At 34.7% G+C, this 18,320-nt stretch overlaps 1 protein-coding gene across 1 annotated transcript; it reads right to left on the minus strand.

Moving 5' to 3' along the window:
- Positions 1-1,206: 1,206 nt before the first annotated feature.
- LOC114269941 (hydroxyproline O-galactosyltransferase HPGT3) lies at positions 1,207-17,020 on the minus strand. Its single transcript, XM_028211317.2, has 12 exons — positions 16,572-17,020; positions 16,333-16,396; positions 12,931-12,980; positions 12,636-12,826; positions 9,284-9,344; positions 9,048-9,120; positions 8,142-8,265; positions 7,942-8,029; positions 5,636-5,686; positions 4,592-4,663; positions 2,249-2,361; positions 1,207-1,541 (listed from the first exon to the last, which is right to left on the minus strand). The coding sequence occupies exons 1-12, from the start codon at positions 16,730-16,732 to the stop codon at positions 1,519-1,521; spliced, it is 1,071 nt and encodes a 356-aa protein (XP_028067118.2). The 5' UTR covers positions 16,733-17,020; the 3' UTR covers positions 1,207-1,518.
- Positions 17,021-18,320: the final 1,300 nt, after the last annotated feature.

The following is an 18,320-nucleotide window of genomic DNA, read 5'->3' on the forward strand; positions in this document are numbered from 1 at the left end:
CAATCTGTTATGTTGCGTTTAGTTAGACAATTTGAGAAAAAAATTGAAAAAGAAAAGAGAAAAGATAAGGAAAATATAAATAAAATATACCTACATTTCACCTAATTTCACACACTTTTTCCTTTCACTTTTAAATTTCTTTCCAAATTTCTCAACCAAACACAATATTACTCTCTCATTCACGATGAGATTTCGCCATACTATAGAGTGGGGATTTGGGATGTCATGGTGGTGGCCAAGAAGTATAGTGGTAGTGGGGAAAGGTGGCCGGCATCAACAATAGAGACAATAGAGAGGGATGATAAAATTATTTCAAAACTCAATTTCTCATATTTTTAGAGCAATTATATTTGCCCTCTACTGAAAACCTTAGACCCTCTCTTTTTTGTCTTTTAACCTTTCGCAATATGACAAAGTACAAATAAAATAGAATAGTGATAAAATGAGAAGAAAAAAAATCCAAAGTAAATAAAGTACTAAATTGTAAAACAAATAAAATAATAAATTTAACACAATAGTTCTTCAAGGATTCTTGTTTAGTTCTTTAAAAACTTTTAAGTATAAATTTTCAAGATCTAATTATGTTATATTATTTAATGATTTAATTATATATTTGAGTGTAGTTCTCACAAATTCTCTCTTCTAATCTTTCCTTTTTCTTTGTGCTTCACTTCTACACTAATTGAAGGAACGATCCCTCAATTTATAAGACAAAATGAAACAGCAAAATTGATATTACAACCATTCAATACTAAGACTTTGTTTGACATATGTTAAAATAACACATTCTATTTTAACACATTATCCTATCTAAGTCACAGTCATCTTATTTGAATCCCATCAACTCTTTACCACATCCCTTCAAATTCAATCCATATTTCACGTTTTTTCGTAAAAGGTCAAAATATACTACCACTTTCCAAACAACCCTTAAGCCTACTAGGGCTATACATCCATAAAGCCTACCACCATAAATTTGATCAACCACTTTTCTCCACATGTTTCATAGCAAGAGTTTATTAGTACATCGATAAGTCGAGATTGCTTTACATTTTTACTAGTTTTTTTCAAGACCTAGTGTTAATTTTTCTAGTCAAAACTTATTTTCTAGTATCTTTTTCAGATCCATTTAAGGATATACCATCTGCAAATTTCCTAGTTTCAAATTGGCACAAAGTCCTTTCAAGCTATGCAACAACAAAAACCTTGATGTAAATGCTCATTTTTTCAAGTTAGCCAACACACTTCAATATTCACAACGCAAAATTACAATTGTTTTTGCTGAAAGAATGGACAATAAGTATACACAACCAAGAATTTCAACACCCAGCAGTTTATCATTCAGTCAACTTGTGCATTTTTATCCCATAAAAGAATTACTGTGAACCTCCCTCACTAAAAAGAATGATTTGCCAGCGCTTCATAAATCCTCACTGTTGTCAGATGCCTGCAAAAATCATCCTTACAGTCCAAATGCAATATCCCGGTTTATGATGGCAATGAAGCAATCTCCTTTGATCAAGCCAATGAACACACTTTATCTGAAGATGACAGTTAGTACCAATGGTTAGTTAACAATGCAAATAGTTCAGTGCACAAATCCACTATAGCATGCAACATCATTTGCTTTGGAGCCTAATCAAACTATTGACATTTTCTTTTCTTTACCATAAACTTGCTAATGAATCCAAAAGGGGAAAAAAAATGGAACACGAAAGCCAACCAAAATCACATTTGACACTGTTTCCATTGTTCATGATCCTTTTACAAGGACAAAAAAAGGAAATAAAATAGGTCAGAAGGATGGATAGAGTTGCTATTGTTTAGAAGGAAGGAAAAGATGAGGGTGGGAAGCAGCACTGCAAGGAACAAATATGAATTTCACATAATGAGACACATATATGAGAGAAAGGCTGGGTCCCACATCATGACCCACTATTTGTCTCGCATCTATGTTCTATTTATAAAACTCATTTGTGCAGTTAGACTTGTTAAGGTAGGAAGTGAAGAAGGAAGAATTTCCTTTACCTATGTGAGGATAGTGTAAACTACTTAAAATTTCATTAAAGGTAATTGCATAACATAGAAGGAAAGGGATCACTTTCAATTGTAAACAGTTTCCACTGTCATGCTTACCGATAAATTATTCCAATAGGAAAATATAACAAAATAGGCATGCGGAAAAAATTTAATTAGCAAGGCAGGTCAAAAAATTCCAGTCATAGTAACATCACAGAGGCACATTTACCTTGTCTCGAATTACTACAGCAGAGACGGCTGTCATCTGTGTACGTTGCTCGGAGACCCATCATCCATGACCCCACTGATATATCATCATGAGCATACATCTTTAGAGATACACTGCATGGTTAGGAAAATAAGATAAGAAAATAACTAATGCAAAGAACCATAAAATGTATATATAATTCATTAGTCTATTGGTCCAAGGTTTTGTTGGGGCTTAATCACTGTAAAGGTGGAGAAATTCTGTGTAACAGCTTGACATAAAGTATTTTAACCGATGCTCTAACTTCTTTAAGCTTTTTAGACAATTAGTCTAACAAAGTAGAAAGCATCAGAACTTGGTCTTAGGGAGTTCTTATGTCAAGTCTCTTCATGTGTATTTGTTTCCCCATGATGTGTTTTAGTTTCTCCATAAGTATCTGTTCCACTATAACGTTGTTTAACAAAGAATCAAAGCATCAGAACTTAAAATCTTGGTTTCTCTAACACTCGGTTTGGATTGAGTAGGGGGGGATTGAAGGGAAGTGCAAGTTGTGAGCGGAAGACAAGTAGAAGGGTTACATTTCCTTCCGCTTATTTGGTTAAACAATAATTATAAGGGGAATGGAGATGTCAAAGTTAAATAAATAATGTTTCAAAAATAAGGGAATCTTGCAAGAGGGAGGAGGATTTGAGAACTCAATTTACACAGCTTGGTCTATTCCGTAATGTTGTGTTTGATTCACTAGAATAAAATAGAATGGAATGGAATGATCATTCTGTAGCCTCCTTGTGAAATGACTATTCATTTACAATGGTGAATGATGAACTATTTGTAATACATTTTTTAACCTTTTTTAGTGAACCAAACGTGAGAATGAATATTATGATAGACTGATCATTCCATTTCATTCCATTCCAGTGAACCAAACAAAGCATAAGAGGTATTTGGGTAACTGGCAATCTAACAATATGATCATAATTTATAAAATTAACTTATTGTTGATTATGCAAAAATTTGAGATGTCATCAAGATCAAGGGATTATTTTGGGTACAAAGAATAATCCACTATGCCTCAAATACTCTACCAGGTTGGCTTGTTTAAGTTGTAGTTTAGCGAGGGCTTTTTTGCTTTAGCTAGAGTCAAGTGATTGCTTACATTTTCTTGGTTAATAATTTTTCATTTAATTTCATTTTTAAGGTGCACAGACAGTATTATTTTGAGTTCTCATAGACTTAGGTAATCTCCTTAGAACGTGGCCCCTTGTCACCGCTAGTAATCTACTTATGACCTACTTGTCCACTGAGGCCAATAAATGTGATTACATACATGTAAGCTACTTGTCACCAACTCTTATAGTGTTACATGGACTCTTTTATAATTCCAATATATATATGTGTGTGTGTGTGTGTCTGTGTCTGTGTGTGTGTGTGTGTGTGTGAACATGATCTGACAAGGATAAGGATATGCGATATTTATTTGACACCCTGTACTCATATTAAACACTTGGCTACTCTAATATCAGATGATAGTAAAGAAGAATCTCATGTTGATAGAGAGATAGAATTCCCGTTTGCCACTAGATCCAATTTAAATTCAAGTATTTCCTAAATAATAAAATCTTATATTAGCATATTATATAAAATACAATGTATTCAAATGCGAAGGACTTGTCTCTGTCCCCATATCCAACTTCTAGATACAAATCCTTGTATCCTAAGGTTTGGGGTAAGTGAGCTTGGATGCCCTAGACACACATACATGGGCCACACCCGGCACCCATACCCTGGTCCATGTAGCATGGCCTACTGATATAACTTTCTTCATTCTCGTACTTCATCATGAACTAACCTCTTTCACAAGTATATCTATAGGACTCTGTGTCAAAAGATGTCTAATGGATAAAAAATCTCAGGTAGGTACTTTCTTTAATTCCTCTTTTTTGCCTCCTTCGGGCTAGATTTTGAGCCCCATAACTCACAAAAATTTGAGCTAAAAATCCGACTCTAGAATCTGATTTTGCAAGATCTTGGCCTCGATCTAAGTGTTACTTGGATCCATAGTTGATTGGGGTTGTTGGAATCCCTAGCATCAAGCTAGTTCTTGCATAATTCATAATGGCATGAGCAAAAATGTAATAAAATATGTTAGATGATTTATGACTTCAGCCTCTTTTTCCGCACATGGACCCCACAGATGAGCTCCACTACCCCAACATAAGAATTATTCTCAAATTAAATATATTTACTGAAGAGAACAAAAGCCAATTCAATCATTGTACCAACTAATCCAATGCACATAGGGCTTATCATAACTTGAAAAGAGTATCAAAACCAAATCCATTTTCCAAAGCATTGATAACTAACCTGTTTATGTTAATATACTGAGCCAAATTTTTTGATAGTATAAAAAGTGCACCAGATGCATGCCGGAAGTACCTGAAACAAAGATTGATGTTTCATACAGTCGAAACTGTAACTGTAATTTCACTTATCAAGAAAAAAGACGGATCTACAGTTACAATTATCAAGAAAAAATGTGGATCCTATATAAAAGACAAATCATTCTGTCCCATTTACTTTATCTCTATCATCATTATATACAACTCCATAATTTACAAATTGTTCACAAGGGTTTACATATCATTTCAAAATTTATTATATACAGATATCTTGTAAACACATTTTTTACTTAAACATGCATGGCTTATCCCTACATCAATTTATCCCATTTTATTATGAGAAAATGCTAATAACAGGCCTTTGGGCTGTCATCAATGTTGGTAAACATGTAAAAAGTGTATTAAAATGTATAAAAATATGTAGACGTGTTGGGATGTGTAAAAGTTGTATTGAGATTCTAAGTTTGTTTTCATTTTGTCCTTATTGACAGGCCAATGGGCTGTCATGAGCATGACCCGTTTAATTATTAGAATTCTCACCATATGTTTGCTACCTCCCACTTCCGAAGTATCTCCCCAGTTTTTCTTTTGAGCAATGCTAGGGATACACAAAATTCTACCAAATTTTCTACCGAACACTCACATGGGTCATTTTCTACTGAACACTCACATGACCCATGTGAGTGTTCGGTAAAAAATTTGATAGAACTTTTGGGGTCTCTAGCATTTTCCTTTTCTCTTTTGTAGGATCATTCTAAAAATGTAATTTATTCATGGTTCTGGTTCCCCAAACTATAATTTCATTTCCTTTCCCCAGGTTTCTTGCCTATTAAAAGGGGCACAGGAAATATGATGAAACATTGCACTAGAAAATGATAAGGCAATTAATTTCAGAATACCAGCAAGGAATCGGCAACAAGTAGTCAAATACAGATAAGATCCAAAAAATCAAGACAAATATAATGAGTGTATATCCAGCACCATTCTCATCCATCAGCAAGTTACTTACGATTTCTCATCGCCAAATTTCCACCAATCAGGTTCATACCATGGCTTTCCCCTGAAATCAGCAATAAATTTGGATGTTCAAATAGTGAATGCAAAAAGTTTTCAAGCCAATTTAAGTGATAGGTACACAACATAGACATTCATTCCAGAGAAGCAACCACAAAAATACATACAAAGGAAGCGTTATTCATATGCTACAATTTGTACTTAAGATTTAATTCTTTCAAAGACCTTTTTCCAGATTATCTGGAAGTAAAACAAGCAACATGACAGATATGCAATCAATCATTAATGGAATATTAAGTCTACAGAAAAAAGAAACCATATCACTGAAGGAACCACAAAGTTTTGGAGAACAAATTGGACATTGATGTGGTGACATAGAAGCACACAGGTAACGGATGAAACATCCTTTTGTTCATCATAACATGAAAGGTTGTACAAACTGCTCTTCAGACATTTGGTAAATACTCCTTTCTGTGCATTTTATGACATTCACACAACAAATGATTTGTGAATTATTGGCAAAATTTTTCTTTGTATGCAATTCCTGAGTTTTAGAGAACAAATTTTAACCCTTAAACTGTGACCCTGATGCCAAGCTGCAATTCTGTAGTCATGTTCATCTACAAACAAAGACCAGTTCTCACTTATTTAGATATGTGCATATAAACATAAACAAATATATATATAGATATATATCCTAGGCAATTCTTTATTTCTTTTACAACCATCCACATCAGTTCAACTGGAAGGGTCATATTCAAAGCAGGCGATGGTCAATATGTCATGACTGAAAAGAAAAGCTCATCAAACTCTTTGTACTACAAATGTATGATATTTAGGTAAGCACATGTGCACATGAGAGAGAGAGAGAGAACTAATAAAATATACACTAAGCAATCTGATACACACAAAATTGGGCAATCAATTTTGTTTAATATAAATCTAAATTTTCACTAGATAACAAATAGTCAATTTAAAGCCTAAAAGTCCCTTTTCACCATTAAAAGTGCGTTCATCAGTTGGTCATAGAACCTATATGATGTTATACCTCAAATTGAAAGAAATCATTTCAAAAGAGCCAACTTCAGTTCTCTTGGTGCAGATTATTTTTCAGGAAGTATCTATTGTTCTCTTTTTCTTTCCCTTGTGGTCTCAAGATATTATTAGAATTTCAATAGTGTCACAACACATAAAATAATAATAAAATATCATCAAGTACAATTTATGATGCACCGATAAAAAGTACAATTCATGATACTGATGAATAGCCAATATTTTATTACACCGTAGCTTAGTTGCAACAATATTCTACATAAAAGGACACTACCCTAACCCAGAACCATAAATTCATGAAATCAAACCTTGCAAGAGTTAAAGTTCACTTGGGACAGCATCTTAAATCTATCACTAAAAGTCCCCAACTGACTGAAATTAGTATGCAAACCTTGAGTTAACTTATCTAAGCAACTAATAATAATATGGGTCAAAATAAACTATATATGACTTTTATAAGAAATAATAAAGATAAAAAAGGACTAACTAGACAGATATTATTCAGTAATTCTTCTACAGTGTATATAATTCACTCTTAATAACTTTACTGTCTTCAAGTCCCAGTTTGATGATCAATAGTATTTTCCAACCCAAGTCACAAGTAGAAAGGCTACTTTAAAGCCCTAATTGGAGTCAAAAACCGCAGCAGCAACTTTTCCATCCCTAGTAGTATCTGTGTTCCCCATACCATTTCAAAGAAAGATTGGGTCCCCAGTACAAAAGGTAATAATAGCCTTTGTCCTCCTTGTGGAGCAATATACATGTATATGTGACCTCCCAGAAACAAGAGTTCCCACGCCCCAGCCCTAATCTTGAGTCTCGACAGAAAACCCACTCCTGGTTTATGCCTCCATGCATCAAAATACCATGTAGTGCAACCAATACGTCCCTGACAAACTACAACAATATAACTATCTAAATATGCACAAGCTATAGATTATCAAGCATGATCCACTTTAGAAGGTACTTAAACAATATTTATTGATACAAAGAAAACGCCACAAGGATGCTCTGACCATGGAAATCACATCACAGCGTGGGTAGCAGACTGAGAAGGCAAAATTTTATGTAATTCAGATCTTATGTCACAATAAACCCTTAAGGCCACTCTGTCCCAAGCTGAGAAAGTCCAATATGAATTGGATTTTTATAGGTATCATATAAGGGTTATACTAAGTGTATATTAACCACATCACTAGAGAAAGTGTCATAAACTGAACTGAACTTGAACATGATAAGAGTATTTACTCTTCAGTTATCACATCTCCAGACTTCATGCATCCAATGTAAGCACTATCTTGACCACGGCGGCTTTCAAGAAGTTCAACTAAACCATCTGCAGACCAGCATGGAGCAAAAACAATACAATTTCACAAGTTCAAACAAATGAATAGAAATTATGCAAGTAGTCATATTCCATACAAGAAAATAAAATGTACAATGTATACCAAGATCAAGGGCAATGTTGTCATCAACTTTTACATAAAAATCTGCATCCCAATTTTGAATTGCTGTACTAAAGAAGAATTTCACTTTCTTGGGTAACTCCTCTTCAGCCTCCTCATGACCTTCCTAATAAATAAAAAGAAAGCTAATAAAATTCTATGCATTGCATATTTGTAAAATCCAAGAACTACAAACAAAAGGGTAATAAACTAACAAAGTTGAAGTTACCTACCCACATCAACACTTTTATTTCTTATACTACTTTATCAACGAATTTTAGATAATATTATAATCCAGGTCTAAAAAACACGTGTGACAAGAAATGTGACACGCCGACCCAACAATTTTCAAAAAATGTAGGACAAAACGACACATTGGGGACACGCGCAAAATATACAATTTTATGTATTTATTATATGTCATATATAAAAATATTTCAATTTGAAGATAGTAAAAACATACAACATAATACTAATTTCTAAAGTTTAAAAGGAAGGATTGATAGGTATTTCTTCTACCATTGGGTCCCAAGTTATTTTGCTCAAACTTGCGAATTGTAATGTGTTTTGTGTGTGCCTAAGCAATGAATGCGTATGTCACCTTAAGTGTCCAAAGCGTGTCCATGTCTAAAGATTTTTCAAAAATAATTAGGACACAATGGACATATGATGGTGTCCGAAATGCACACGACACCTTCTTAGAAAGTGTTTGTGCTTCTCAAATCCTGGTATATAGATCAAAATAAGAAATAATCATGAGACTATTTTTCAACGTATCTTCCTACGGATGTCAGGAGTATTGAACAATATATCATTACACTAAATATAATAGTGATATGTTTAGCCCATTTAAGTCGAGGCGAAAGACTGAAGTAGTTTTCTTGTGGAACACTAAACTCAATAACTTACAAGAATCAAGAAATCTTTTGTCAGGCCATTTTCCTTATCAATATTGCGGTCCAAGCTATCACCTCGATTAGCACTGCCAATTTCAAAGTTATCGAGTTATGATAAGGAGTTAGTCTAGCCAGTAGTATAGCTAAAACTAGAGAAGCACGAATATTCTAAAAGGTATCAAACCAAGGAAACTTAGTAGGGTGGTAGTATTCAATTTGCAAAACACAGTTTAAAGTTTGTGGGACAACCTCCGACCAATTACAAAACGTATGACCACTCCCCTTTCTTCAAGCTTTCTCAACGCATCACCTGCAACAGCCATGGGAATTCACATTTAACTTGTAACAGCAAAACATGCACAAAAAGTGAATGCCAAAGCTTCAAAATTTCACTTTTTTTTTTTTTTTGGATAAATAAGCAAATATTATTGAGAAAGCATCAAGATGATGCAACCAATACAAGAAGACCACCCCAGATTGGGAAACCAAAAAAACAAGGACTAACCAATCACCTCATCTAAAAAATCTAAAAACACAAATAAATCCGGCTCTACCCTACCCTCCAACCAACTTCATATTTAGTTATTACAAATAAGAAATGAATTTATTTTTAAAAAAAAAAATCACAAGTAACACAAAGGATTTTATTTCAATGTATTGTTTCCTTGTAGAAAAACAAAAGAAACAACAATAAACTTCAAAATCCACGAAAAAATAAAATAAAGCCTATTTATATGTATAAAAGCAAATAATTGATTATTTGAATATATTGACAATTACATCTTCCTTCACATAAAGGAACAATATAGAATCACAAAGTAAATGTTGTTTGAATCAAAAGGTCGTTAAGCAATCTCAAATAAATCAATTTTGTAAGTGATTCCTAAAGACGTGTAAGATCTCAACAAGATAAGCTACAGAAATTAACTGAGACAATAATAATAAAAGGTGGTGGTAGTGGTGGTGGTTGTAATAGTACCAATACAGGTCCAACCTAAGAAACACAAGCACGGATACAGACACGGACACAGATGCAGCCACGGGACACGGCAATTTCAAAAAAATAGGGGCACGGACACGGCAGAGATACGGCAATAAAATATGTTTTCATATATTTTATTTGCTATCTCAATTAATATTACATCCACAAACAATCAATATTAACAAAACTAACTCTAATTCTATATTTATTTATTTATTTTAAAAAAAAAAAAACTCTTTCAAATTAACACTTAACAGTTTATATCTTTTTTATAAATGATCTATTAAGTATATAAATCTAAGAAAAAAATAATAAATATTCAACATTAATCAAAAACACTAAATAAAATGGGAGAAAAGACAACTTAACATATCCCTAGTGTGGCCTGGCATGTCCCCTGAAAATAAATTAATTAAATAAGGGGACACGCCATGTGCTATGTCCCATATGTGTCCCCGCCGTGTCCGTGTGTTCGACAAGGATATGGCACTTGTTTTGAAGTGTCAATGCTTCGTAGGGTCCAACAATGGAACAAAAGTGAAGGTTTTTTTTTTTTTTTTTAATAGGCACCATGCAAAAACAAAAATGGCAAGTATTGTCACATTTAGTAACCAAGCGATGTGGAACTTCACTTCAAACCCTCCCTCACGCCCAACGTGCTCACTAGGCAGCACCTACGGCGTGCAAGCCAGGGTCACGCACCCTACCCATCCCTAGTACTCCAACTCTGATACTATGTTACACGGTCTTGGATAAAACTAAACCCCAAAAGCTAGCTTTTGAGGTTGAGTTCTAAGACCGTGTAACAAGTTTTAGTGGCAAGTAGATGATCATATTATGTCATAAGCAGGGTCAGTTCTAACGGTAAGGCCAGTTTTAGTGGTAAGTAAAAAAGAAAACCACTTTGCTTTTCTGGACCCACCTTGTTTTTTGTATCCAATTTTAATCATCACTAATTAATGGCTGAAATTCTCCATTATCCAAATCTAAGCGTTAGGTTAGTTTAGGTATGGTACCCAAAACAAAATTTTTGTATCATACAAAAGTCCACCAATAATAATTACAATAATATATGAATCTCTTTGCCTTTTTCATTACTAAAAAATTTTAAACAAAAACAACGTTTACCCAAGATTCTAAATTAGTGTTGACACAACTTATTTCAATGCATTTCAGTGTGTTTCTTCTTGAAAACACTATAACTGCATTATTTCACTAATGTTTCATTTTGGTCTCCTTTGAAATGGAAAGGTTTCTGTGGGCACCAGACAAATGTTTCAAGTAAGAAACTAAATTGTGAAATAGATGTGCAATAAGTGCAACAGCATAAGTAAATGGATTAAAGTACATGAATATGAAATAAATAATGTACGGGGAGCAAATATTTCGGCAAGCCCGTATTCCTTTCTTCCGAGCTCCGTTTCTGTCTGATCACCTGCAAGCAAATAACGGTGAGCTACCCGGCGGTGTGTGGCCGGAAAAACCCTCCGACGATCAAGTTAGCACACACCTTGGGATAGAGAGAGAGAGAGGGAGGAGTGTTTGAATGTAAGAATTTCCTTACAAAGTGTTCGTCTGTCTGCGTATGGGGGGGCGCAGACATGCTTATATACCCTCTACGCCCCATATCCACTCCCAGTCATCTCCTGACACGTGGCTCCACTATCCCATCTGTCAGCATAAACCTTGCTGAACACCACCTAACCCAACTGCCAGCCCACTCTACTGGGAGCTCGGCAGCCGGGCTGCAGCTTCTCGGCTGCCAACAGCCATACTGCACTTCAAGACCAAGTGCTTCCAATAACCGAGCTTCGTTTCAGCCGTGCTCGACCGCATTCCGGCGACACCGAGCACGGGATTGGTCATTCCGGTCAACCAAAGGCCTTCCTGCCGAGCTTTAGGCACGAATCTTCACGCCGAGCTATGGGTGCGCGCCTTCCGACCGAGCAACGCACGAACCATGAAGCCCTTCTAGGCCGCGGACGTTTCAGCCGAGCTCTCACTTGACCGGCCTTCATACCAAAGAGCCCAAGTAGCTCGGCTCCGCAGGCCCTTTGCCATTACTGAGCAAAACCACGGCACAATCTTGAAGCCAAATACCTCGGCCCAATCTTGTTTGGCCGAAACTAGATCATAAATCTCCCTCTCAAATAATAATCATGAATATGAAATAAATAATAATCAACTGGAAAAAAAATGAAAACATAGAATTGAAAAAATAAAAATCTAGAAATGAAAGAATGAAAATCTAATTTTTTTTTTTTTTCCCCTTCTTTTAATTGCTTGACCAGTGGTAAAAGTTCAGGCTACGTATGAGAATGTGGTTCAAGTTTGAGAGCAATCACTTCGTGCATATAATGCCAAAGGTCACATCTATCCAGCCTACGCCTCCCAAAGCCTTCAATTATTTGGGAACAGTATTTGGGAATGGCCTTTTCTTTTTTTTTTTCAATTGATGATAAAATAGCAAGTTCAGAAGAAAGAACAAGAAGTTTATTAATTGAGAGTGTGAGAAAAGACATGCTGGTTTTTTTTTTTTTTTTCCCACAACAACAAATCATCCTCAAATAAAAGCATCATTGCAATACTGTGATATATCAATTTACGATTTAAACTGACCTTTTGGCATCCAAGACCCTCTAAACCCATTTCGCTTCAACCGGCTCCCAAATCCAGTATAAACTCCAATAACAGCAAGAAGCCGTTTCCCAGAAGAAGAGCCACTTTGCTGCAACTGGGTTTTGAGATAGCCCTGGCTCTTTGCTAAAGTTAATTCCATCTCAGTTTCTACGATCCTCCTCTCCAAATCCCTGAAACATTTCCATCATCAATAGCACATAATCATCTCAGATTGTGAACACTGATATTCTATATAAATAATGTAGAAAGACAAGAGAACAATAGCGAAACATACTTGCATCCTAGGACCATTAGCTTATCTTCAACAGTAAGAACCTTAGGTCTCTACCAACAGAAACACAAAAAACATTAAAAGAAGTTTGTACAAGATTAAAATTCATAAATGAATAGAAATACATGAATTTATATATTTTCAGTAATCCTCAATTGATTTGTTGCCAACAAATGGAAGAAACAATGTATATTAAAAAATATTAAGCCTAAAACTTTCTATTGCTTTTGATTTGTAAAATGACGAATTCACATCAAATAAGCCAAGCAATTGCATTAGACTTACTCAATGAAAGACAGTTTTGACGGTCTTACCTAATGAAAGTGGGAAAACCTCAGGCCTATTTGTTTTCATTCTTGAAGGATAGTTCTTTTACTCTGATTTTTTTTTTTTTCCTTTTTTTTTTTCCTGAACATCAAAAACAAAGAATATCTTTAAATCTATGCTGTTTTGACGTCATTTTCTTATTTGAATGAACCCCTGCACTTTTTTTTTTCTTCTCTTTTTCTCCAATTAGATAGAAGTAAACCCATACTTTTGAAAACAAAGGAGAAATATGGGCCTATGTGATATCATCTTGAAAAGCAGATTTTTTTTCTAGTAGTGGCATCTTGAAATGGGCCATTTCAAGAGTTTCAATAGATATGACTTTCAGAAAACACTCCGTCAAAAGCATTTTTTTAATATCATTTTCCTTTGTCCACCTTGTTTAGCCTGCGATGCATCAAATCCTCTTTGGCCTCCATAGAACAGATACTTCAGAAATATATTCCGCCAAAAAGTTTTAAGAATATTATACCTCAGCCTACTAATAGAATCTCTACTCCTCTTTTGTAAGTAGATCCATCTTGAACCAAGACAAACCCATTGACCGGTCTCCCTTATTTTGAATCACAAGCTTATCCCACTTCACAAAGAGAATTTGCTTTCAATAAGTGGCTACAGACTCGAGGCTCATTATTCCCATTTTTTGGAGTGTGTTTGCACCCATTTTTGTAAAATGTCTGTCGATAGGGTAGAAGCAAGCCAACAAATGACACGTGGCAGCAAGAGAAAAAACTGGTGGCAAGGACACTTGGCCAAAGTGTGGTAAATAGCACCAATATGAGGATACGAAAGGAGATGCTTGTTATGGGCAGTTATGGGGAGCTAAAAAGCAGTGTTATTAAAGGCGCACCTAGGCCCAAGTCACATCCAAGCCCAAGGTTTGCGCCTTGTAGTGTTCCAGGCCAAGCAACTTCGATAAGGCACACGATTGGTCCAAGGCGCAGTAAGGAACAAGTCTTGAGGACATTTTTTTATTGTTAATTTAATTGGTTTTGTTGAAATCTGACCATTGATTTAAGATGATGCAACTACAAAAGATCGCCACTCTTATTACACATGCCAATACATTGGGCATTCAACCATAAATCAATGATAGAACAAAAATTAACCCTGATTCCTAGTCTCAGAAGAACACTTTACTATATTGCATGCCTTCATTATCTAGTCCAACAAATTCAAAAATTCTTATTCACGTTGTTGTCTTCTTTTTCTTCTTCTCTTCTTACGTTTCTGTCACATTCTTTTCTCCTCTTCTTCTTATCTATGTTGTTGTCTTCTCTACGTTGCTTATCTTCTTCTTCACATGGCTGTGATGATGTTGCCTTCTTCTTCTTCTATCTTCTTATGCTTATTCTCCGGTCTTCTTTTCTTTCTCATCATTCTTTAAACTGATCTATTTTTCCCCCTCTTCTTATTCTTCTTCTCCCCTCTCATTTTATTCATGTTTCATGTTAAATTTTGAAATTTTATTCATTTGTCTATGTTAAAATAAATGTGTTTGTTGGTATTATATATTCTTAAATGTTTAAGATTTCATTTTACTTATGTTGAACCCTAAATTATTTAGTTATATTAAATTATATATTTTTTTACATACAATGTGCGCCTCACTTCAATGAAGCTTGCACCTCGCCTTGAGCCTAGGCCCCAGAAGACCTTGGCACCTTGGTGCGTTTATCGCCTTAATAACACTGCTAAAAAGGAAGTGGCATGCAGAATCAGAAGAAAAGGAGGGCATGATCTACAAGAGGCTTGAAAAGTGGGAAGTGGCTATAAAAGGGGGAACAAGAAAGCCAAGGATTTGGAGCATTATAAAAGACAGCCAAAGGCAAGAACAGGGGAGGATTCATCAACTTAGCATAGATTAGTTCAGCTAGGAGTAGTTCATCTTAGGAGTAGTTTCTTTTTAGCCTTGTAATTTCAGTTTGATCCTTGTAAACTTGGGAAATTTTGATAAAATTTTCCTTTGTTTACATTATTTTCTTGTCATTATTCCACAGAAGTCCTTGAATCTTTCAAGGCATTGAACCATTTCCACAATTGCCTAATTTCCTTTGATTGTTTGGTGAAAATTTAGTGTTGTCCTGTCCGTCTATTGGTGCCTAGCAGTGAATTTTACTAACAGAGCATCTTGGGATATGTTGGCTTATATGATTCAGTTTTATGAGAGTTGGGGTATGTCCTCTTATGTGATTCAGTTTTATGAGCATTAGACCAGCATATTTCAATCAAAGCGGCTGCAGAATACTGGAAGGGTGGGGCACAGGATTCTCTATTCCCATTTTCTCTGTTCTCATTTCCCAAACACTTTATCCACCACACAAGCTGCCTAAGAAGTATGGACACGTCTAAGAATTCATGTCAGACGTCACGTCAAAAACCAACACAACATAAACATTCATCGGACACTTCTTAACACTTTTCGGACACACATCCAAACATATCCTACTACTTTTAAAAAAAAAAATCTAGCTTCGGACACATTTTAGACATTTGGGGAACACGTCTATCGTATGTGACAAAAAGAAAGTTTTGGATGAGGGGTAGGAAAAATGGGACCAAGTATCCCACACGAAATGGTGGTGCCTGTGTGTATAAATGTAGTGTGTCTAGAAATGAGGAAAGGTTGAACCTCTCTAAGGATGTAGAGACACAATCCATAATCTTAAAAGTTGTCTTTGCGTCATTTGTCTTCATTTTTTGCTATATGCCAAATTTCGTGATTAATTCATTTCTTTGGTAAATTTAACAAGTGAATTCAGTTTTGACGAGGGTATATAGTTTTGTTTGACTCTACTTCTTGTGTACAAGGATTACACTCTTTTGGGACTTCTGACAAAAAAAAACTCCATTATTTAAAATAAAAATAATAAAAAAAAGATTGTCCGTAAATTCCTGAACAACACCCATTTTCCAGCGAATTTTACCCAAAAATAAATTGCCAACTCATTTTCCTTTGACTAGGACGAGATCAGAATGCAATTTTCAAAAAACAAAAACTAACAAGATCGTCACTATCACAACACATCTAAGATTCCTACATTTTTTGAGCAACCAAACAAGAAATCAAAGACAAACCTGGTCTGCGTTCTTCCTGAGAAGATTAGCAAGTAAAGTTCTGTTTTCTGCATCTTGCCACAATCTAACAATCCATCAACAGAATTTAAAAAATAAGAACAACGAAAAATCATTATAAAAAAACGCAAGAATAAAAGAGAACATCACATTATCAACCGATATACAATGACGATACACACACACACACACACATATATATATATATAGAAAGAGAAAGAGATTGAGAGAGAGCGGAGGACCGGCCAGCGACGTAGAGCCAGGCGAGAGAAGAGAAGAAGGCCATGACGATGGAGGGTTTGGAAGTTTGGAAAGACCTTGATTTCCAACGCCTCTCTGATTTCGTAGACGAAGACGAAGATGTTGTTGGTAAGCCCTCCATGTAAGGAGAGCTATTGTTCATTTTTTTAACACTGAGGAAGAAATTCTGAATCTGAATTGATAGAAACGCAACTCTGTGAGATTTGAATTTTGGAAATTTTGGAGATTTTGGAGATCGATCGGTGGATTGAGTGAGTGACCTGATCGTGGAGTAAAATTGTCTGAATCTTCGAATTTTGGAGCAGAGAGAGAGAGAGAGAGAGAGAGAGAGAGAGAGCGGTTACTTCTAAGGTCAGCTGATGAGACCAAGGCCCATTAATAACTGGATTCGGGAAGAGGGCTTGTAGCCCTATTTGGGAGGAAATAACCTAGGCAAAATATTAAGTTGTGGTTATTTAAAAAAAAAAAAAAAATAGTTGGCTTTGGTCTCGATTGCTAATTTTCAGTTTTAATTAAAAAAAAAATTAATATTATAAATTATCACATTATTTATTTTATTTTTTTGTATATCTTTTTATAAAAATTCATGAAGTTATTAAAATAATATGTTCCTAGTTTGAAATTTAAAATTTAGTTTGAGTTGACTTTTTTGACTTTTGTAAGAAAAAAATGAACTGATTATAATTTGAATGTAATATTTTATTTTATTACAATGGAATCATTAGTTGGTCTACGTCTCATTTGGTAATTTTTAATTTTAATTAAAAATTTTAAAAAATATTATAAATTGTCACATTATTCATTTTATTCATTTTATTTTTCTGTTCATATTTTCATAAAAATTCAAAAGTTATTAAAATAGTCTATTCCCAATTTGAAATTTAAATTTTCATTTAGGTTGACTTTTTTGATTTTTGTGAAAAAAAATGAAATGATTATAATTTGAATGTAACATTTTATCTTATTAATTTTTGGGCAAATTACAAAAAAAATTCCAAGGTTTAGCGTGTTTTGCAAATTAAACCCCAGGTCTTTAATTTTGACAATTAAAACCCTGTAATTCATTTCGTGTCACAATGTAAGTCCCTCGTCCATCTCCATTTCATGAAGTAACAGAGAAAGCTATTTTTGGCGCCTAAACCAACCTAAAACAACATTGTTCTTTATTAGACTCATATAAAAGTTCTCAAATCCTTAATTTCACAAATTAGGACTACAATTTGCCCCAATTTCTTTTATTTCGTCGATTTAGGGCAATACGAACGACGAATCCACTGCTAAACGAAGCTCCATTTTCAGCCATTACGAAATATGAGTGAAGGAAACAGCAGGAGTGGAAACAATTGGGGTGAATTGACTCGTTGCAGTTGTGGAATGAGAGCAAAAATCCAAACTTGATAGACTCATGCTAAACCTGCTAGAAGGTTTCTTGGTTGTCGAAATTATTGAGTAAGTTTCCTAATCCTGTGAATAATATGAAATTTGTGTATATTGTTGTTCCCTAAAACCTAGCTTTGATTGGTATTTTGTAATTTATTTATTGTGGTTTCTTCTATTGGTATGATCCACCCACTTATCCTCGTGATAGACAAGTGTTGCCAAAGTTGGTGGACAAGGTTACAAGCTTAGAGGAAATGGTAACTGAGATTGCAAGATTGAAGAAGGATGTTCAAACGTATCGCCGTAGACAGAAATGGATTGTAGGTAGATTGATTGTTGTAGTGATTATA

Source organism: Camellia sinensis, chromosome 11, assembly GCF_055761805.1.
Source record: "Camellia sinensis isolate YWXY chromosome 11, ASM5576180v1, whole genome shotgun sequence".
Taxonomy (NCBI): domain Eukaryota; kingdom Viridiplantae; phylum Streptophyta; class Magnoliopsida; order Ericales; family Theaceae; genus Camellia; species Camellia sinensis.

Excerpts from the sequence above, each read along its gene's own strand:
- LOC114269941 (XM_028211317.2), bottom strand. The coding sequence starts at position 16,732 with ATGAACAATAGCTCTCCTTACATGGAGGGCTTACCAACAACATCTTCG. Across the intron at positions 12,981-16,332 it reads TCAGGAAGAACGCAGACCAG|AGACCTAAGGTTCTTACTGT; the intron begins GTTTGTCTTTGA and ends TTCTGTTGGTAG. Across the intron at positions 1,542-2,248 it reads CTGTAGTAATTCGAGACAAG|ATAAAGTGTGTTCATTGGCT; the intron begins GTAAATGTGCCT and ends TGTCATCTTCAG.